At 46.1% G+C, this 23,256-nt stretch overlaps 1 protein-coding gene and 1 non-coding gene across 15 annotated transcripts in view; both read left to right on the forward strand.

Moving 5' to 3' along the window:
- RIN2 (Ras and Rab interactor 2) overlaps window positions 1-23,194 on the forward strand; it is a 212,063-nt gene extending 188,869 nt beyond the window's left edge. For 9 of the 14 annotated variants that reach the window (XM_036321035.1, XM_036321043.1, XM_036321037.1 and 6 more), the window contains 4 exons: window positions 10,503-10,808; window positions 13,155-13,286; window positions 18,015-18,178; window positions 21,360-23,194. In XM_036321035.1, the coding sequence (XP_036176928.1) occupies window positions 10,503-10,808; window positions 13,155-13,286; window positions 18,015-18,178; window positions 21,360-21,683 (926 nt within the window). In that variant the 3' untranslated portion in view covers window positions 21,684-23,194. Of the gene's footprint in view, window positions 1-10,502; window positions 10,809-13,154; window positions 13,287-14,998; window positions 15,575-18,014; window positions 18,179-19,098; window positions 19,295-21,359 lie in introns of those variants that run through there. The other 5 variants (XR_004969777.1, XR_004969778.1, XM_036321036.1 and 2 more) reach the window with 5 other exon arrangements.
- Window positions 16,991-17,119, forward strand: LOC118663895. The gene has a single exon (XR_004970195.1).
- Window positions 23,195-23,256: the final 62 nt, after the last annotated feature.

Genomic DNA, 23,256 nt, shown 5'->3' on the forward strand with positions numbered 1-23,256 from the left:
CCCCAACATGTGTTTCTCATTGGTGAGTGTTTACATCATACCACCCTTTTTCAACCAATGGGAAACCAAAACTTCTGGTGGTAAAATCTCCACTTTGCAAAACTTGTTGCATTTTTGTGGTTAGTGTTTTTATTTTATTCAAGCAAAATAACTTTTTATTTCTTATTTGATGCTAATCTTGGGAAATCCCTCTGTTTTCAAGTCTTATTTCAAGAAAAGCAAAATTTCTGCAACTCCAAAAGTTTTACTAATCCCAGATTTTCTATTTCACTCAAACTGCCCACTACAGACTATCAACGATACAAAAAAGCCAACTATTTGTATTCATAAAAGACAATAATGAAAAAAAGACAATGCTATTTTTTCTTTAATTGCTGTATACTAAAATGTGTAATTATTTGGAGAAAAGTATTCTTTTTTAAAAAATATATATATTTTATTGATTTTTTTACAGAGAGGAAGGGAGAGGGATAGAGAGTTAGAAACATCGATGAGAGAGAAACATCGATCAGCTGCCTCCTGCACACCCCTACTGGGGATGTGCCCGCAACCAAGGTACATGCCCTTGACTGGAATTGAACCGGCGACCCTTCAGTCCGCAGGCCGACGCTTTATCCACTGAGCCAAACCAGTTAGGGCGAAGAAAAGTATTCTTAAATTGAATTCCCTTCTATTTCAAAAGGAGTGTCAATTTACATATACATGTTTTTTTTTATTAAGCGATTTTATTTTTTAAAATTTAGAAAAAAATTAAAAATGTTTAAAACTTTATTGTTGAAAGTCTTACGGATGTCTCCCTTTTTCCTCATTGACCCTCTCCACCCCCCCCCCCCAGGCTACATATGTTTTTATTAATAGAGGAATACTAAAATATGGTTAGACACCAGAGACCATAGAATGAATAAGAAAGGGGGTTTGAAGAACTCTCTTAGGAGTTAAACAATTACAACTACTTTGCTCCAGATCACTCTTTAAAAAATGTGTGTGTAAGTCTGGCTCAAGCTTTAATATCTAGTGTGACTTGTTTTTAATTTTTAAACCACAGTTGGATTTAAGCCCTTGAGCTATCTGTCCTATTTTAGATAAATAATCATTCTGAGAGATGCAGCCAGAGAGGCATATTAATGCCAAGTTGCAATTAAAACCTCGGATCTGACTTCTAATCTAATCCATGTGACCATATTGCCAGGAAGAACTGAACATCCTTACACAGTTAACAAGGGGTAGAGAGAAAGGAGAAAGATTGGCCTTGCAGCTTATAAAAAGAATGCCTATATTATTTTTGAAAACTAGTTGAAATAAATAGAGGACCACAGCAAGAAGACCACCTCTCTTTCTTGTGGGGCATCATCTATATAAAGTTAATATGCAAAGTGTCCCTGCTGGAGTTCGACCAGTAGACCATGAGTTCTATCACTCGCTATGATGTGCACTGACCACCAGGGGGCGGCGAGGAATGAAGGGAGGCCCCAGCCAGCAGCTGGGGAAGGAGGCTCCAGCTGGCAGCCTGAAGGCCCCAATCGGTCCTGATCGCTGGCCAGGCCTAGGGACCCTACCCGTGACACATTTTGTGCACTGGGCCTCTAGTTTCTTATATAATTTCTACTTTAGGGCATCAAAATTGGGTTAATTGTATTATCACAACTAAAAGAAGGTGGCTCGTAAACCTGGAGTTAAGAGTCTCTGCCCAGGAGCCCCGATTCCATGGTACTCTCTACAAGGGAACTGTTAGCCCAGTAACTCAGAGAGCCCTGGCCAACTAGGTGGAAATTGGGTGTGGCGTCACAAAATAAGGCACATGGAGATATCTGTGCGAGAGTGTTTTCTGACTATAGAAGCTTCCATCTCAAGAGAGATGAGCACCTCCTGGTGCTTATGGTGGCAGGAAACACCACCATTACCTGGAATTGACATAGGAATTGAGAGCACGAGCCACTTGAAATGCTGCATTGATTGAAATGGAAGCATGACATCTTTCAGGCTTTGAAGTACTCTACTCCGGCCAAAAGGACAGCTTGGATTGGCTGCCTTGGTGAGGGGAGCACCACATGGAGGAGTCCTCACTGTCCAGGGGCTCACCCATCGTCTTGCCTCACTCCTCCAGCCTTCAACAGGGACCAAGTCCTGTAGGCACAGCCCCCGCCCTCTCGCCTCAGGTTCTCGCTAATTGTACAAGCCAGGGGCTTCTTTCAGAAGCCAACATTCACAGCCCGCCTCCTGTCCAGTAAAAGAGTATGTATTACATGCATAGTGTGTTTGTAATAGAACCAAGTAAAAGCCCCCATAATCCCCTCACCCATGTGTGGTTCCTGATGGCATTCGAAGCACTTTTATGCATAGAATCCACTTAAATCTCCTTAATGCCTTGAGAGGCCCCACTTACTATCCTCATTTTTATAGACTTAGCGAGCTCAAGCCAGCATGCACCTGAGACTGAAACCAGCTCTTGTGGCCGGCTCTCCTGTATCTCAGGGGGAGCTCCACTGCCTTTCTCATCTGTTGTGTGAGGAGGAAGGACACACTGTGCAGGTGAAGTCACTCCGTAGCAGGCCACCTGACCCACGTGACAACATGGGTGTTGTTACTCTGTATCACCAGCCGGTGGTGGAGTCTGTCAGGTTTCTGCTCTGTAAAATTAATGTCCTCTGTGTCCACACTCTACTCTTCAGAAGCAAACAACTAAGTCCTGCCCACACTCCAGGGATAAGGATAGAACTGAGCTCCAATTCCTGAGGCCAGGGGATTGACATAAATTATTTGGAATTTTTCTGTAAGGAGACTTGGTCTCCTCTCTCCTGCCGTTGTTTTTACTGGCCTTTTACTAGAAGACACTGAAATTAATCTGATGGATTTCGTACATAAAATATTACATGAATATAGCCTATACTTCCTCCCCCCATTGGGTTGTTTATTGTTTGTTTTCGTTTTTCTCCCCCTTCCCCTTTTGTTGAATTTATTGGGATGACACTGGTTAACAAAACTACACAGGTCTCTGGCACACAACTCCACACACACTGTGTGCACACTGTGTCGCCTCTTCACCATCCCAAGTCAAGCCTCCGTCCATCACTGTTTATTCTCCCTATAACCTCCTTCACATCCCCCAGCCCTCCCCCCCGAAAATTACCACACTGTTGTCCATGTCCATGAGTTTTTCCCCTATTTTCTTCTTTTTTGCTCAATCTCTCCACCACCCCAATCTCCCCACCCTCCCCCCACCCCAGCTGTCAGCCTATTCTCTATGAGTCTGTCTCTCTTTTGCTTGTTTTTCATAATGCCCTTCCTTGAAGCCCACCAACAGAAACAATAATGCAAGCAAATCACCACTTAGTACTTGTCATTTTATTTTGGCACCATCTCTGCTGGGCTGGTGGGATCTTTATCATTTATTATTAATGGGCCAAAGTATGCATTGCTGACAGTACTCAAAGCAAAGCCAGGTACAGGGCACCCGTGCAGGCGGACAGGGACTCTGCAGGACTGGGACCGGCTGCCCCACAACACCTGGGCCATAGCTGCATCACCAGAGTCACACCTGCTGAATTCTGCAGGGGTAAGGAGAAGAAACAGTTTCCAAGTAGCCTCCCAAAGGCAGGATTTGTAGTTCAATTCAGCAGTCACTTTTGGAGCACATGCTATGGCTGGTCCTTGGACTGGGGACTCCAGGTGGCTCACATCACAACCTCCAAGTCTGGTATTCAGAGGGCCTTCCTTTGAGGAGAAAAGTCTAGTTCTCTAGAAGTCTATGCCATGGCAAAGGCAAGGAAGAATGCTGAGTTCACAGGAAGAGGGAGGAGCACGAGGAGGGGGCAGAAAAGCAAGTCCTCGTGGAAATCACGTCGGGAAAGGCAAGGGGCCCACCAGACACAGGGAACAGCATGTGGAAAGGTGCAGAGGCACAGAGGGCTGCAATTCTGTTGGTTCAGCAAGAACACGGGCTATTTGTGGGGGATGTGGGGGAAGAAAGCCAGGGGCGCATCCCCAGGAAATGTCTGAGTCTTTAAGGAAGTGGAGAGCATTTTAGAAAGCTCACACCAGTGGAACTCTTTATCACTCTCTAGCTCAGATACCAACCACTCAAATCAGACGCTAGCCGTAAACACCTGCAGACCAGTGTGACCCCCCAGGATGCCAGGGGCCTGGAGTGGCAACATATAGCAGGGACAGCAGCGTGACCGGAGCCCTCCCCAGTTAGTAGAGCAAAACAGTTAGTGGTGAACCAAACCCACCCTTTACCCCACACACTTTCTCATCTGAAATGGGGCTCAGGCTCTCTGTGCCCAGCACTTTGAAGATACACAGCTTTCCAGGATGTTTGGCTCACTTGTGTTAGGGACAGAATGAGGCTGTGACAAAACACTGGGGGTTTCAGGGCAGAAAAACCCAGAGGCCCAGACTTCAGATCTTATGTCTTTGTACCTATGGATGCGAGGGGCTGAGGACGAGTAAGAAGGCATGAGAGAGAGAAAGATGTACAGGAAACTAGGTGGCTTTTCAATTAATTTTTCAAAGCACTTTCAGTTCCCATTTCAAACCAAGCAAACCACAGTTAACACCGAAAAACCCCCAAAACAAAACGGGCCTGAACCATTAAACCTGGTGTCCCTTTTCAAAGGCATATACCACACATTCAAAGGAACACGGGGAATCAATGGTTTTTGCCCAGTGACTAGGTGTCCGGTGCATACGAGGTGCTCACTGTGTGAGCTCTCACCCAGTCCTCCCAACAGTCCAACTGGGAACCTCTGAGTGGACCCATTTCACAGATGAGGAATCTGAGACCTGGAAAGGTCATCTTCTTTGAACTCTAAGGTCGCCAGGTAGGAAACGTCTCCTTTGGACTCACATCTGACCCAAGGCCACTGGGACACCCGGTGGTGTACTTTATGAGTAGTTTGGACAGGAGGTCATCAAAGTGCTGTTGTGGCTGCCTGGGTGTCACCTCCCAGCTGCACTGAGATGGGAAGGATCAGTTTCTGGGCCGAGAGGCAGGAGTGTGTGGAGGTTCACACAGCTGGGTTGGAAGTCCCAGCTCTGCTGCTGCTGAGCTATGTGTACCTGGTCATGTCTTCACATATCTGCGCCTCAGTTTCCTCACATGTAACACAGTGTCATAGACATCGTTGTGCTTGCCCCACTGACACTCACCTGTTTGGCTTCCAACTGCCAGTACGTGTGAAATGTTACCTGACGTGTTCTCGTGCCACCAGGGCCCTTGTCCAGGGTGGATAGAAGTGCCCTCCGCAGCATCGGGAGCAGCCCTCCAGCAGGGTCTGAAGGGAGCAGGTGTATCAGTGCCGCAGCCGCCTCTCCTCCGGTGGGACAGCGCCGAGGCGTGCTCCACACCAGCGGTCGCCAACCGGTGGCCCGCCGACCACTGGTTGTCCATGAGGTCCAAAAGGTTGGCCACCACTGCTCTACACCATGTCTTGGACTTCTTAGCAGAGCTGAGCTCCAGCTGCCCCAGTGATGACTGGCTTAGTGAAATACTACAGCTGCCTTCCCTCTTGTCTCACTTCCACAGCCCACTGCTAGTGCTTCCTGGGCTCACCTCCCAAGTGCACTTCTCATACGCAAGTCCTTGTCTTAGGGTCCGCTTCTGAGAAAACGCACGCTGAGACAAAGAAGGATGATGTACTCATCTCGGTTGAAGGGGTGGGAAGTATATAACAGTGCTTGGAACTCACTGAGCATCACCTAGTATTCAGGTCTCATCCTTAATCCAATTATACAGCACATCCTTAATCCAATTATACAGCCAAAGCAAAGTACTTGAGCACATAAAGGAAAATCAACTCATTTTCCCTTGTACAGAGGGAGGCCCATCATGCCATCTCCTGACTTGTTTGCAGCAGGAACAACCAGGCTTGCATTTCATTCCACCATCCAGGAAGTCATCTGACTTCTACACCTCCAGCCCCTGTGCATCATTCCGACTTCAAAGCGATAAGTGAGGGTTAGCATGTAGTGAGGCCATATATCTGGGTTCCCTCCGATAGGAACGGCACAAATAGATGCCCAATAAATGTTAGCAATTATAAACTTTTGAGTTTCCTACGAAAAAGGCCCATCTCTTGTCATGAGCTTCTATTTGTACTGCTTTACTTTTGAAAATTATCAGAATTCTAGAACCCTCATCAACCAAGAGGCGATATCTTTGTCACATAACCTTAGGTTGCAGTCTGTATATTTTTGAATGATACGCTGTTTAGACTCTGGATTCTGTTAGAATCCCCTGGAGAATATTTATTTTGTTTTGTATTAGGAACCAATCAGGTGCAGACAGCTAGTTCTGTCTTGCCTTCTGTGAGCAATGATGCCTCTGGCAGTTCCGAAGTTCAAGGCAATGACAGTGAGAGAAGTGAAGTGACTTGGCCAAGGCTACTTAGAAAGGGAGAGTTGGGCTGGCTGCCAGGCCTCATGCTTTCTAAGACACACATTTTCTCAGGACTTCACCTTCACCTCTCCGGCTCTCACTTCCCCCTAGACAGCATTGAGCAAGCATGGCCCAGTCTTGTGATGATTCCCTTCTGATGTCTGGCCTTTTCTGGAACCCACACTGTCGGTCAGAGTGAAGCAACAGGGCGAAGGCATCTGTCTTCCCTTCCTAATAGGGGCGTGATCACTCATAGCGCGGGAGGGAGACACACGAACCTTCTTATAAATAACCACATCAGGTCTCATTAAGGCGAGGAGCATTCGAGGAACTGCCATGCTCTGTACCATTCCCCTTACAGATGAGCACTGGGGACACAGACTGTAATTTACGAGAAATGTGACCCTTCCTTCCGGGTGCTTGTTTGTTTTCTCTGAGCTAGTCCTCATTCTGAAAGATTTTCTGTTCCTTTTGTTTACTCAAATCACTTTCCCCTGATCCTTCCCAAACAGAACCTGTTTTTCTTATTAGAGAAAACCAGCTGGGTACCAGGTCCCTTGGACTTTAATATTCCATAGATATATAAGGATTTGGGGTGGGGGTTGGGAGTAAAGTCCTGAATAACAATGCAAAGAGAGCAGTCTTATCTATAATAATAAAAGCATAATATGCTAATTAGACCAATGACCTTCCAGACAAAGTCGGGGCATGGAGGGAAGCCCAGGTCCTGGGTGCCAGAGGGAAGCCGGTGCCAGCAGCCGGGGGGAGGAAGGCCTGCCTACTCTTGCACGATTTTCATGCATCGGGCCTCTAGTTTCTAAATAATGACCTTTAAAACTGGACTAAAAGAAAAATCTAACACTGGGAAATTTGTTTTTCATTCTGAGTTTCAAAACAATAGGCACTTGGCCATGGGTCCTAGGTTTCAACCCTCCTTACAGATTTCCACAGCCCCATCCATGGGTAAGGGTGGAGTTTACGGCTCAGAGGCCGCCTAAGGGACCTACCTGCTCAGCTGGCTGGGACTGAGCTTGCGGCTCGTCTCCCCCAGGAACAGCACAGCGCCTTCTGGAGACAGTTTGTGTTAATGGTCTGACCCAGACATGACCTGGCTCGCTGTGATATTTACAGTTGCCCTTGGAGTTCAAGGAGAAAATCCCAGGCTGGTCTCCAGCTGTTTCTGTTTGCTTGATGTGTACGTCGTTACTGAAGTTTAACTTACATCCATAGAGTGTGCATATCTTAAGGGCTCAGCTGGACCAATTTTGACGTGTGCACACATGTAGCCACCACCCAGATCCAGATATAGAGCACCTTCACCCCCTGGAAGGGTCTCCCCACAGCCCACTTATTTCTCGGGGTAACTGCCATCCTGCCTCGGTCCTCATAGATTCCTTTTGCCTATTTTTGAACTTTATGTAAAAGAAATGCTAAAGGAGATCCTCTTAAGTCTGCTCCTTCTATGCAGCATTATGTCTGCGAGGGTCATCCTGTTGCATCTGGAGCAGCAGTGTCCTGTTTTTCATGAATGAATCTTCCATTGTCTGAGTCCCACTGTACAAATATATCCTTGTATCCGTTCCGTTGGGATGGGCCTGTGGGTCGTTTCCAGATTTTGGCTATTAGAAATGATGCTGCTATCAACATTCATGTACAGTCCTAGTTCATGATTGACATGACTTCCCTCCCCCTTGGGTGACCTCATTCTAACAGAGTCACTTATAATCACGAATGTAGCTTTTGGAACCTTTGGATAGAGAGGAATAAACTGGTGAATATTCATCAGGAACTTTAGAATTAAGAGATTGTTTACTTTGAAAAGCAATAGGATTGGTTGTATAAAATAGGTGTGCAGCCCTAACCAGTTTGGCTCAGTGGATAGAGCGTTGGCCTGTGGACTGAAGGGTCCCAGATTCGATTCCGGTCAAGGGCATGTACCTTGGTTTCGGGCACATCCCCAATAGGGGGTGTGCAGGAGGCAGCTGGTCAATGTTTCTAACTCTCTATTCCTCTCCCTTCCTCTCTGTAAAAAAACAAAACTCAATAAAATATATTTTAAAAAATAAAATAGGTGTGCAGCCTCAAGCAAGTCATTAGACATCTCCAAACCTCAGTTTTCTCATCTAGAAAATGTCTATAATGTCAATATTATGCAAAAACAATAGAGTTGTGCCTGGCTGGCATGACTCAATGATTGAGCTTCACCCTATGAACCAGGAGGTCATGGTTCAATTCCTCATCAGGGCACATGCCCAACCTGTAGGTTCAACCCCCAGTGGGTGCGGTATACAGGAGGCCTCCGATCAATGATTCTTTCTCATCATTGATGTTTTTATCTCTCTCTTCCTCTCCCTTCCTCTCTGAAATCAATCAATAAATATATATTTTTTAAAGTAATAGAGTTGTAAGAATTAGATGACATAATGAAATAAAGCACTTCGAGCCTCACCCAACTTAAAGCTCAGCATTAATTGCTATTATTGACTTTTCATCGTAATAAAAAAAGTAAAGTCAAAGATGCTATGAAGTTGCACAAGATTACTAACACAACATAACCAATGGAGACCAAGTAATCTGTTTTAATGCCAGAAGTCAAGTAAAAATGTGATTTTTCTTCTTACTTTATAACTTCTTCTGCTTCAACCTGAATCTCTCTAGTTAAATAAAGCTCTTTGTTTAAACAAAGCAATCTCCTGAATTGGATATGGAAGTGGAACAGAGAAAAACTTGGGCTGGGGAAGCTGATTACTGCGGGGTCAGCATCAACTACAGGCATCCTTTAATTAGGTTATGGGAAATTGTTTTCGGTGTTTGTGTGTCTGCCTTAGATTTCCTTGTCCTTGACCTCCTAATAATAGGTGATAACTTGGATTCAATGTGATCTAATCCAGTGTCAGGAATTCCAAAGGCCAGAGAGATAACTCAACCATCCCCAGTCATATAAATAAACGGATCCATGTGCCCCCAAATGAAATCACATTGAAGTGTCAGATATTAGGTGTGATTACTACCCAGGTAGTTTTGATGGAATAAGCAAACATTTGAGATTGGAAGGCTGATGTTGAAAGAGCAGAGAGCTTATTATTGTAGAAATCATTTTCAGTCTGATCCCCAGATCTGTGGCCCTAGTCATTTTGCTGTCGGCCAAGAAGGCTACTCCATTGGACGACCGTTCAAAGGAAGAGAGAGAAAACATGCCTCCCACCTAAAGGTGTTTCCTAACTCTAAACAAAAACACACCCCAAAACCGTTTACTTTTTATTTTGAAATCATTTAAGACTTACAGAAAAGTTGCAAAAATGTACTAAGAAATCATGTCTTCTCTTTGTCCAGATTCCCAGAATGTTAGCGCCTTGTCACATTCGAATCATTCTCCTTCCTCTCTCTGTTCTCTCTCTCTCTCTCTCTCTCTCTCTCTCTCTCTCTCTCTCTCTCTCTCTCTCTCTCTTCATTTTTCTGGACCATTTGAGAGATAGTTCAGACATTGTGTCCTTACTCTACGTGTGTATTCCCTAAAAACAGAAACATTCTGTTAAAAATGACAGTAAAATTAACACTGCTTCAGTGTTAACACTATTACCTGATCTGCAGACTTGATTCAAATCTAATGTCCCACTAACATCCTTTATAACAAATGAAATAAAGAATTATTATTTTTTAGTCCAGAATCCAACCTAAGATAACATGTGTATTTAGTCGAATTTATTTCCTCAGAAAACATCTTAAGGGATCTTGAACCCTTGCTATTAGAAAATCCCTCCATCAAAATAATACTTGCTTACCTGTCAACACAGTGATCCATGGAAGAACTGGGTCAAAAGAATGTCTTCTAAAATATTTGCCTGTGCTTATGGGGGGAGGGGGCATAAAAGTAGTTAAAATAAATATAGTTCATTGCATTGATCGTATGCAAGAGAAACTGAGAAGGTTTTTTCCTTCCTGGCTTTACGGAAGAAAAGGTGGGGCGAGGTACTGCTGCTGAGTTGTGTGGGTTGCGTGGGTGTGAGGCTGCACCTGGCCTGCCTTCTGACCGAGGCACAGAGCTGCAGATGTCCGTCCCCAGGAAGCAGAGCTGGCTGCTTCTTTCTGCAGACAGTGGTCACAGTCGCTGCGCTTTCTTTGGCAGATGTGGTGTTGGAAAAAGCCATGCACAAGTGCATCTTGAAGCCCCTGAAGGGGCACGTGGAGGCCATGCTGAAGGACTTCCACATGGCCGACGGCTCGTGGAAACAGCTCAAGGAGAACCTGCAGCTCGTGCGGCAGAGGAATCCCCAGGAGCTGGGCGTCTTCGCCCCGACCCCCGATTTCGTGGACGTGGAGAAAATCAAAGTCAAGTTCATGACGATGCAGAAGATGTATTCGCCGGAAAAGAAAGTCATGCTGCTGCTGAGGGTCTGCAAGCTTATTTACACTGTCATGGAGAGCAACTCAGGTGAGGCCGCCACTTCCCACCAGGGCCGGTGACCCGAGCTTTCTGATTCCCCATTTCTCTTTCAATCTCGTGATTCTCACCAAGCGGCTCAGAAAAATACAAGCGTCACTCTAGTGTCTGGCAAATTAGTCACATGCGTGCAACAGATGAATAGCACCAAAATCGTAATCGAATGAGGGCAACAAGGTGTTTGCGATGCCAGTTTGTTAAAGATTTAGTGTAGAGTAGCAAATACATGTGCAGTCTCTGGAGTCCCAGTTTAAATCCTAGCTTTGCAAATGAGTTCATTAACTGGGGGACTTTGGCCGCCTTGCTTGGCCTTCTAAGGTGCAGTGTTTGCACCTGTTGTTGGCTGTGACCCTTTGCTTCATAAGGTGGGTGTTAGATGGGACAAGGCCTGCGTAGCCCCGAGGGCAATGGAAATATTAGCGATGATCACGACTACATTTTGGCCAGTGAGGGCTGTGTTCAGTGATCTACAGCATGTGTCAGACACACAGCATCCAGTAATGATGCAGCTTCATTACGGCCACTTCATTGGCTCTCCCTTCTTTGCCACAAGCTAAAGCAGTGTCCTTGGAATTCCTGTTTTCACTCTTTACAATGGGAAGGAAGCCCTGGGACTCCCGGTGCTGCCTCTTGTAGATCATAACTGTGACTCATACGCGGAGATCGAGCCCTACATTGTTCTAGGTCTTCGGGGAGCCTGTTGTCATTGCGCGGGTGACTACCACCTTTTCCTCTAAGTCAGTGGTTCTCCGCCTTGGCTGCACATTAAAATCACCTGGGAATCTTTTTAAAATCCTGATTTCTGGGCCTCATCCTCCGGAAATTCTGTTTCTTTGTTCCTCATGTTGTGGCCCCACCCCATAACAAAGAAACAGAATTTCCGGAGGATGAGGCCCAGAAATCAGGATTTTAAAAAGATTCCCAGGTGATTCTAACGTGCAGCCGAGGTGGAGAACCACTGCTCTAAGTGAAACTGCCTCTTGGAGAAGGACAGAGAGCAAACACAGGCCCTGCTAACCACACCTGTGTGTGTTATCATGGAAATGCGCGTGCATTCAAATTGTTGAGGAAACACGTTAATGCCTGAGCTCTTGGGCTAGCCATGGTAGCAGATGGACATCACCTCTTAATTTCGCCAGCATATTTGACGTATAGAAAGTATATTTGTGTAGCATGAAATATGTCTGAAAGATCCCAGAACACACCTGCACAGGGTTCTGTTCTTCTGAAGCAGTTTCTCAGCCTCAGCCCTGATGTCATCCTCACCAGTTAACTCTTTGTCATGGGGGCTGTCTGTTTCCTGTAAGTTTACCGCCGGATGCCATGTGCACCGCCACCCCCAGTTCCAACACTAAAAATGCCTCTAGATCAGCGGTTCTCAACCTGTGGGTCGTGACCCCTTTGGGGGTCGAATGACCCTTTCACAGGGGTCGCCTAAGACCATTGGAAAACACATATGTAATTACATATTGTTTTTGTGATTAATCACTATGCTTTAATTATGTTCAATTTGTAACAATGGAAATACATCCTGCATATCAGATATTTACATGACGATTCATAACAGTAGCAACATTACAGTTATGAAGTAGCAACGAAAATAATTTTATGGTTGGGGGTCACCACAACATGAGGAACTGTATTAAAGGGTCGCGGCATCAGGAAGGTTGAGAACCACTGCTCTAGATAAAGCCAGTTTTCCCTGGGGGCAAAGTTACACCCCATCCCCATTCCCACCCTTCATTGAGAATCACCACGGTCATGAAAAATAGCAATAAGGGCTAAGATTTTTCTGCCATTTATTAATCGTGTGGATCTATGCAACACAGGCTGGATTCGCACGTTTAAATGAATCAACCGTGTGTTCCTGTGGAGCAGAGAGCTCCCTCTATTCCTGGTTTGAATGTGCTCCTGTCATGATGTTTGGGATTGACTTGCACAGGAAGCAGTAGGAAACAGGACACAAAGGGGTGACACCATAAGCAGATCCTCTGTAAACTGGCTTGTGACATTACTTGCTGCAAGGTAGACGGTTTGAGGTTACTGGGTCCTATTGCATGACGCTGTAACTCCCGGTCGTGGGGAGGAAGAACACCTTTCCCCTGTTCATTGACTCCTAGATGCTCACGCTGAAGCTGTGAGTTGGGGCTGGTCTGGGACATGTGCAGCCGGGAGGGGTGTGGGCGACACCGGATTCCAGAAACGCCCACCTCTGCCTGTGAATAGCACATTGCCCCAGGATGACTCCCCACTGTCTAATAAAAGCAGCAAGCAGGAGATGAAAGCAAGAAATGCTGGTAAAAATATTCCTGTCTTCCCCTTTCCTCCTACTCCCAGGGAGGATGTATGGCGCCGACGACTTCCTACCAGTCCTGACCTATGTCATAGCTCAGTGCGACATGCTGGAACTGGACACGGAAATCGAGTACATGATGGAGCTCTTAGACCCTTCGCTGTTGCACGGAGAAGGTAGCGTACGTTCGGGAAGGTGGGAGGAACTGGGTGCTGAGCGGGGCTTTTGTCTTTGTTGCTGAGATGAAGTTCACGTAACAAAATCAGCTCTTTTAAAGTGAACTATTTGGTGGCATGTAGTACACTCACATGTTGTGTAATCCACCACTTTTTTCTAGCCCCCAAAATAGCCCTGGCTGTATGGCTCAGTTGGCCGGAGCATCATCCTATTATACACAAAAAGGTTTCGAGTTCTATTGGTTATGGGAAGCAACCAATCACTGTTTCTCTCTCTCTCCTATCTTCTCTCTCTAAAAATCAGTAAAGCATATCTTCAGGTGAGGATTAAGCAATTTTTAAAGACATATATAACCCCCCCACACACACACAAATAAAACCCTGTACCTATTAAGCACTTATGTGGGAGCTTTTTAGAAATCCTAAGGATTAAGTCTAATTTTAATTTAAAAGAATGTGCTGACTTTTTTTCTAACAACAAAAGTAATACACAGTCATTGTAGAAAATTTGGAAATATCGGAAAAACACAAAAAAAATATAACCCTGCCATAATTACACTTCACCAAGATTGGTTGATTGCAAAAAAAAAAAAAATGTTGTTCAATAGAATAAATGGTATTTCGAAAAAAGAAATAGTTTCTTCGCTTTCAAGAGGAAATCGTAAACGTTTGTTAGAGACTATTTCCACTGTCAGGAGAATGCTCTGCTGTTACTTGGTTTTCATCATTTTTTAAAGAGTTGGTGTTCAAGATGAAAACAGCATTGATTTTCTTTTTTATTTAAAAAAATAGTGTCTGCTCTTGGTTAAAATAAAAAGACAGTGGAGTTAAAATCTGGGCAGTTCGCTTTTGATTTATCTTGGCAGTTCCGTTTTCTTCCTGTGCCTGCCTGACACCAACGTGTCTTAGCAGAAATGCCTTCTCCTTACACACTAGTTAGGTATTTTGCCATGGAAATAAGTTGGCTGAAAAACAGAAATAACTGGGACTCTTCTGTGGGCTTGTCTTTTTAAAGGAGAACCAATCAGGGCCTGTGCATTGTGAATCCGGGTCATCCATTTCCATGTGTCCCCTGAGTTCTGAATTGTTGCCTATACTTTTTTTTTTTTTCTCCGTCTTTTCTCCCGTGAGTTTTAGTCCAGGCTTGAGTGAAAAGGTCCAGGGGCTGATAGGATTCCCCAGGGAATGCGTCATACTTGCATTTTCCCCGAAGGGAACGTAAATGTATCGTCATCCCCACAACGTGTTGCTTAGTTTCCTACCGTTGGCCTTTCTTACCAGGTCTGTCCTCCTCCTGGGAGCCCATAAGGGACACCCTTCCCACCTCTCTAGGGCTCGTGCTGACTCAGGATTAGGGAAAATACCTTCCATCCTGTCCCTCCACCCTGGACAGATATGAATGAGCCTCTTTCATCCCTCTCCCCTCTTGCCTGTTTATCGCCCCTCATTTTCATTCACAGCCTGAGCCACCGAGGCCCTGCCTGGAGCTCTCCTTACCTGCTCTGCCCTGGGCTTTGATGGGGGGGAGAGGGGGGAGTGGTTTTGTCCAGTGACCAAGAGAAGCACCCAGGCCATCATGCTTACATTTTGCATCATTATTACATATTGCATCATTTTTGGAATTTTGTGTGCATCCAGGTTTGTTGTTGTTGTCTTTAGCTCCGATCATGTTTAATTCTAGTGATAAGTATGTCACATTCTTGGCACTTTAGGGAAAGAGCATGCCAGTTTCACTCAGAAAATAACCATTCCGTTGCTGACCATGTGTGCTTGGGACAGACATATGCTTACATCTGGTGGCCCGAGGATCTAGACAGCCAATTTCTGCCACCTCTCCCAGCCTTCCCCCAAAGGAAGACACTGCCCCGGACACTGTGTCGATGACAGATGAGCAGGTTGCTGTCCTCACCTCTGGGAATCATGCATGAGAGAGACACAAGGGCCCAGCTGGTGAACATATAGAGCAGCCTGTGAGCTCATGCCCAACTGGAGCCTGCCTCCACAGAGCTGTGTCTCGGGCTTCTTGGCTGCCTTCCGGGGGAGAGCAGGGCAGCCCAGTCGGCTTGGCTGTGGTTACAGACCAGGCCTGCGTGTCAGTGAACTGAAGCTCTGTGACCAGCAGCAAGAAGCTGCTGAGCAGAGAGCCACATCACCGACCCAGCCCTCGAGGCCAGCCCAAGGCCCTTTGGTTTGCAGGGCAACAGCCCACATCTCTTCGGCTGCTTATGCGGGGAGTTTCATTGATGGAAAAAGCATCAGAGAACCCTTTTACGTGCACAGCTCTTGTGGTAGGGTTATAGTTTTGCTGAAATGTAAACCTTCCTCTAATTGCTTCCTCATGTTTCAAAGTGGTCAGTTTTGTGCTTCCAGCATTTTGAGTTTTCTCCTTGTGGCCTGAACAGATCACAGCTATGGAGTCTAAAAATTTTTTTTCCTTTTTCCCCATTGGCCTCTCCCCAGCTGCTCCCACCCCCCAGCGCATGCCCTCACCCCCTAGTGTCTGTGTCCATTGATTATGCTTATATGCATGCATACAAGTCCTTTGGTTGATCTCTTACCCCTGCCCCCCCACCCCCACCCCTAACCCTCCCCTGCATTCCCTCTGAGGTTTGGTGGTCTGTTCAATGCTTGTATTGTCTCTGGACTTATGGAGTCTAAAATTTGATTCCAAAGGAAACACCCTTCCCCTCAAACTTGATTGTAACAGCCCCTCCAAGTCCCAGCTCTAAGACACCTCTTTCTTGAATATTTAAGTCGATATTGATTTCTCCTGAAATTCTGTGGCATTTAAATGTACTACTGCATTTCACGGTCAATGATGTGCTGATTTGTTTTTAGAACAAATATTTAGGAAAAATCAACTACTCACAGTTCTGAATTAGTGTGTGGAGCTACCTTGGGGAACTTACCCCCAGCTGGTGGGGCCATGAAACCATTCAAATAACTCTAAACAAAAAGCCTGACATGTGATAAGTGCATTGTTCAGAGTGGCCTACATGCTGCTCCCATTAAAAATTCCCAGCCCTGGCTGGTTTTGCTCAGTGAATAGAGCATCGGCCCGAAGACTAAAGCGTTGTGGGTTCTATTCCGATCAAGGGCATGTACTTCGATTGCAGGCTCGTTCCCTGCCCCAGTTGGGGCGCATATGGGAGTCAACCAATCAATGTGTCTCTCTCACATTGATGTTTCTCTCTGTGTGTCTTTCCCCCATTCCTTTCACTCTCTCTAAAAATCAATGGGGAAAAAAATATTCGTGGGTGAGGATTAACACAAAACAAAACTAACCCCCGAACCTCCATCCGTGACCTGAAAACCACAGAGGTGTTCTCTTTCTCAAGTTACCTGTCCACTGTGATTCACGGGGCTCATTTCTCAGATGGGGGACCAGTTGCCATCTTGACTGTTGTCACTTGTTGAACAGAGATAGTTGTTTGGATCTTGCATTGGCAGCTAAATACTTTGGCCATGAAGGTGGCACTTCTGCACAAAACTGATTTCACCACAACTAACTTTTTCTGGTTCCTGCATGAATAAACTACCAGGGTTCATTTATTTTAGTAAATTGATAAACTTCTGGAGAGCAGGGACTCAGACTCTACTTCCTGAAAATCCAGCCCCTGCTCTGTACGTGTCTTGGGCTCATGGTAGAGATTCAATAGTATGTTGACAAAGAATGTTTCTCAATTTAAAATGCAGTGTCCATGTGGACATTTACTTCAGCCAGTTTCTTCTTAAAGTGAAGAAAACTCTTTGTAAATGTCCTAGAGAAATATAGTAGCTTTCTGTTCACCCTTTGCAAGTAGAAAGGGTGGATCGTTCCTCTACTGACATATATATAATTTTTACAGTGGGGGTGCCCAATTAGGGAATTTTTAATAAATATGTGGGGCGCCTTCTAGTGGTTCTAGAGCACAGTGCTTGCAAGTTCCCCAGGAGGCTCCAATTTATAGTTGAGGACAAAATGATGAACACATTTCTGTGTATCTCACGGTGTTGTAGTCTTCTAACATTCCCCAAGCAGAAAAAATCATTCCTAAATGCTGCAGAAAAGGGACATTACTTGCTTCTCCTTGTAAATTATTTTTTTCCTAAATGTGTCACCTTAGTTCCCAAGTAAGGGTAGGGAAAGGAGTCAGGAGGAAGTTCTTTTGAAAAACCCATATTATTGGGAACACACTTGTATATTGTGCAGTCCTTTCGAAGCATATATTTTACTTAAAATTTAGAAAATACTAATTCCTAAAAAAAAAAAAAAAAGGAAGCCCCAGAAAGTATTGCCAGGAGATATGCGGACTCCTGTTGCTAAAGTAAATGATTCTGGCCTCATAGAAGTTGACCTCCCACCCACACATGCCTCCCCACCTCCCTCAGGGCAACAAAAAGGCTTGACCTTTTCTGGCAAAACATTTTCACAATTGCACTTAAATAATTGAGATTTTTGTATGTCTCGCCCATTGGAATGGGAATCCCACCAGTGAACACAGGGCATTGTCAGCCAGGGCCATCAGCCAGGGCCCTCGGTGTCCCTGTGCCAGGGACGGGTCACCCAGTACCTCCGTGGGGATGATGCGTGAATGGACAGATGGAGGCGCGAAGGACGCTCTCTTGGCTGTGTGCTGCTGTGGTCCCACGGGACATGCAAGAAAATACAGGGCACATCTTCTACAAGTCCCCTAACTCGTCACCAGAGCAGGAAACTTGGAGACTCACCCTCTGTGTCCTTTCCAGGGGGCTATTACTTGACCAGCGCCTACGGGGCACTGTCTCTGATAAAGAATTTCCAAGAAGAGCAAGCCGCAAGACTGCTCAGCTCCGAGACCAGAGACACCCTGAGGCAGTGGCACAAACGGAGAACCACCAACCGGACCATCCCTTCCGTGGACGACTTTCAGGTATGCGGCCAGCGATGGTGACGGGGTGGGGGTGGGGGTGGGGAGCGCGGGGGAGTAGGGAGGGCCTGCTTCCTTGGCCCGCCACCAAGGCTGAGCTGGCTCCGGGGCACACAGAGCTCAGGGTGCCTGAGGTCCCTCTTTTGTCAAATCATCCGGCGGAAGAGATATTTTAAACCACCCTCTGACCTTGTTGTTTCACTTCTCTGTTTTGCTTATAGTAAAAAAATATATGTGGGTTTGGCCCAAGTTTTGCTGCCCTTAAGAAAACAAAGTCAACTTAAGGTGGGATTTCTAGCAGAATGTTCAGCAGGAATACTGAGCCCTAAGCAGACAGGAAATCAAGGAGGAAGCTCTCTGGCACAGGTGGCAGGTTTCTTATTTCATCAGGAGACTGAGTAGAGCCCTGGCCGGGTAGCTCAGTTGGTTGGAGCATCGTCCCAACATGCCAAGGTTTGCGGGTTCGATCCCCAGTCAGGGCATTTTCAAGAAGCCACCAGTGAATGCATAAATAGATGGGACAACAAATCTCTCTCTCCCCTCTTTCTTCCTCTCTCTCTAAAATCAGTAAATAAAAATTTGCCCAGCCGGTATGGCTCAGTGGTTGAGTATCGACCCAGGAACCAAGTGGTCATGGTTAGATTCCCATTAGGACACATGCCCAGGTTGCAGGCTCGATCCCCAGAAGGGGGCATGTAGGAGGCAGCCAATTGATGATGTTTCTCTTTCATCATTGATGTGTCTATCTCTCTATCCCTCTCCCTTCCTCTCTCTCTAAAAAAATAATAAAAACATATTAAAAAAAGACTGAGAGGAAATAGCAGGGTTAGGCCCTGAGGCCACCTGGTCTCTCTGAGAGGAGGGAGAGGTGCAGTAATGCCTTCCCTCCTCCCCTTTTTCTCCACCCTTCCCCCAAAAAACAGAAGATCCCAGAATCCCACTGGCAGCATCAGCTCTGGCAGGGTACCTATCTGGAATTTTTCATGACGATGGGCAGGTGCCCAGGCATGTGAGATTTCCAAAGAGCTTGTTTCTGAGAGAGGAGAGGCTGATTGGGACAATAGAAAACCTTACCCAGCACAACCACCCTTGATTGGTTCATTGTCTAGGAAGTTACAAGTAAGTCTGCAAATGAGTTTGAATCATATTTTGCAAATTCCAAATCATATTATAAAACTCAACTGTGTTTTGTTTCTCTGTGCCACGTGGTGAACTTTTAAGCAGGACAGATTTGTCCATGTCCGTATTCAGATTCACCTTCCTTGCCTTTTCTGCCTCCCAATGCTCTGAAAATGCTCCAAGGTACATGTGGTACAAAGTCAGCCCTTCCTGGAAAGGCAAGATCTTCACGTTCTTCTCTAAGATAGCAGTGTTCTCAGAAATTCCTCCCTGTGTACATACACCTAAAAAGCAAGAATGCATTCCGTGGCCTCCCCTGGGCTGTTGAAGAGCTGTCCATGTGTTAAGTGGCTTTGCATACACAGGCCCTTGGGAGACTGTGGCTGCCTGTCCCAGGAGGGGACTGCTAAGGCTGCCCACCCTCTGAGGAGAGGAACAGAAGAAATAAGAAAAGCTCATTTGCCCATCTCCCCACCTGCCACCAGCCCCTCCTCCCGCCCCCTCTCTCCATCTGGAGTTTCTAACCTGGAGATCCTCAGCGGCCACAGGGCCCCCTTCCCTCTTCACACTCCTTCCCACTGGCCCTGCTTGCCCAGGAGATGGAGCACCTTAAAGTATAACCCAAGAGGGGAGTTGTTAGCACTCAGTTTGGTTGTAAAAACAAAAACAGAGACACAAAACTCCACTTGGAACTCCTAAGTCGGGGGTCGCAGACACACACAAGTCTCCTCACTGGAGAAGCAGCACGCAGCAGTGGTGAAGATGCTGGGTCTGCCACTCACTAGCTGTGTGGCCTTGGACAAGTTGCTCAGCCTCTCTGTGCCTCGGTTTTTTCACTAGTCAAATGCAAAAAATGTAGACTTTCACAAAGTCCTCTTCCGGAGTCAGTGAGTAAATGGATAGCAGGTGTGTGGGCCGGGTGTCGGGGTGGCGATAGGAGAGGAGGGGGCTGGTAATATGGAGGATGTGTGTTGGCTGAGGTTCTAATTCCAGCATGTCCATTACCAGTGCAGAGCGCACAGTCCTTCCCGCTGATGGAGCTTTCCCTTCCAACATCCCAGTGAACCCACATGGTAACCATGGAGACACTGCAGAGCAAGCACCGCTTCCCTTCACTCCTGAGAAAGTTTAGAAAGGGAAACTGTTTTAAGCCTGAGAAACCAAATTTAACTAGGTGCTCTCCATTTTCTCTGGGAAGCCTATTCCTAAAGAAGAGGACACTGAAGACGTTATTCAGGGTCACAGACTCCCAGAGAGCCTGCTATGAGTGTAGGATTCTTTCTGCCTCATCGGGGCTTTGGGTCTGTGATACAGGAGGCTTATTGTATTTTGTGATGGCATGCACCTGGCCCTATTCACAGCGCCCAGCCTGCAAACCTCTCCTCCCCGTCCCCCAACACCACTGTGCACTCAGTCAGCTCCATCTCCAAAGCCTTTTGGAAGAATCGACATTTTCCTCCCGCTGACTTTTTCCATACTGCACAGAGAGTCATTTGTATTAAATTGAACTACATACAATTGCCATGTGGGGAGGTGGAATGGTCAAATATTGTCAGTATCCTGTGGTCCAACCTAACATTATTGCCCCTGCTTACGCCTCATGAAAAGTCGTCCAAAGCAAGTACATGTGCTCTTGTGTCCACGTGTGTTACACGTCTCTTCCTGCTGACTCCTGGCTCGGGGCTCTTCCTCATAGTTTGTTTTTCAAGCTGGGGGAATCCACCCTGTATCGGATCTGGCTCACCCTCTTCACCAGGGATTTCTTACCCAGGGTTCATGAAGGACACTCAGGGGTCAGACCAGCTCAGTGAACTTCCTGCTCCTTGTATTTGTAAGGACTTAAAATAAACCACTCAGTCCATTGCTCCCCCACTGCCCACATTTAGCTCAGCCTCTGTGCTTGCACTTGGCGGCCTCGCATCCTGACATGATCTGGAGGAGCCGGAGCCTTGCTTGAGGAGTGGCTTGCAAGTTAGACTGCTCCCTCGCATCTCATCACGCTCACTTATGGCTGCTCGTTTCCCCCTTCTCACCCGGCCCCCCACCTCTCTCTTCCCACCTGCAGAATTACCTCCGAGTTGCCTTCCAAGAGGTGAACAGTGGCTGCACGGGAAAGACGCTCCTGGTGCGACCGTACGTCACCACCGAGGACGTGTGTCAGCTCTGTGCCGAGAAGTTCAAGGTGGGGGACCCTGAGGAGTACAGACTCTTCCTCTTTGTCGACGAAACGTGGCAGCAGCTGGCAGAGGACACCTACCCCCAAAAAATCAAGGCTGAGCTGCACAGCCGGCCACAGCCCCACATCTTCCACTTTGTCTACAAGCGCATCAAGAACGATCCTTACGGCGTCATTTTCCAGAATGGGGAAGAAGATCTCCCCACCTCCTAGGAGACACCGGACGCTCCCATGGTTAGGAACCTCGCCTCCCGCCTTCCACGTGCTTCTGCTTGAAAAGCAGGCACCTCCTTGGCGACCCCTGGGTTCAGTGACTAAGCCATCCACGGGCGGACTTGACCAAGGGCATCTTCAGCCACATTGCCCAAGCCAGGTAGCTGAAGTTCATGACACAGGAGGCTTCTCCCTCAGAGATGGAGAGTTGAATTTGATGGTCTAAGGGTCTTAGACGTGTTTGCTGCCGACCCGCAGCCAGGCTCACAACTATGTGTATGTGTTTAATAAACATGTAAGGTACAAGCCCTTCTCTTGCGTTCATTCAGCAGCAGGTGTCTGACAGGACTGGACGATGCAGTGCGTCAAGTACTTCTCAGTTCTGTGGATGGCTTCATCCTTTCACCTTTTTTCTATTCTTTCTTGTTTTTTTGTTTTTGTTTTTTTATTTTACAAAGAGCCTTTGTGTTTTTTATATATTTCATAGAAATTTTTATAGCAGTTGCAGGTAAACTGTCAGGATTGGTTTTTAAACTATTTTTGTAACTTTAAAATATTCTATAATTATGCATGTGATTTTAACATTTAATATTCCAAAAGAAATCTCTTGCTGGATTTGAGAGTATTGAGCGTTGTCTAAGTCTCTCTTCTGTAACTGGATGTTTCGGCAACTTTGTGGGGAGAGACTGCTGATTTCGTAAAGTGATGTATTACTGACACTGGCCACAGAATGCCTTTGGGAATCTGAGGTACTGTTACCTTGTTCACGCTCTGTGAGCTTGTGCTGTTTTGTATTTTAACCAAGTGATGCTGAGGATAAGGAGAGACAGGGATGTAGAGAGAGGTCGAGAGAGAAATACGGACTCTAACAAAGGACTAAGGAGTTAGTCTGCTGGTTCAGGCTCCTTGAAGAAAGTGAGAAAAGAAGATGGAAGGAACCGCCTATGCTGAGGTTACTATAAATAGTGAGATTTAGCAACGTTTTTCCATGTCATTTGCCTTTGGAAACAATTTTGAAAACTCCACGAGGAAAGAAAAAAATATATATAACACTTGTTTCCCTTTTACACGTAAGTCAAAATTAACAGGATCAAGTTGTTTGGGGCAGAGACCAAGTAATGTGTACGGTGACGTTCATGGAGCTCAGTAAGATGCTGCTTGGGAAAGAGTTTGCAAATGCACCAAACGGCCATCTGCATTTTAAGAATGTGTGGCGAAGTAAATTCATGTTTTGTGAAACCTGGTTGGGGGCACTCAAAGTATGAGGGTCTTGTATCCACGCAACACAGGTAGTTGCAAAAAACATGTTATTGTTCTGTGCAAAGATGCGTAGGCATCTGACTTGGTTGGCTTTGTACCTTGTCCCTTTGTTAGCTTTTGTGATACATCCAGAACCCTCAGCACATACTGTGTTATACTTCCTTTTGTAAATGATTTTTTAAATGGAATTTTGCACATAATACATTGTAATACTGTACGATAATCACGTGTGAAAATAATTTTGAAATATTCTTTGGTTGCCTTTTTTCTTTGAGAAGCAGGATATAATTGTGCGCCACATAACGTGATGTGA

The sequence above is a fragment of the Myotis myotis genome, unplaced genomic scaffold (assembly GCF_014108235.1).
Source record: "Myotis myotis isolate mMyoMyo1 unplaced genomic scaffold, mMyoMyo1.p scaffold_m19_p_9, whole genome shotgun sequence".
NCBI lineage: Eukaryota > Metazoa > Chordata > Mammalia > Chiroptera > Vespertilionidae > Myotis > Myotis myotis.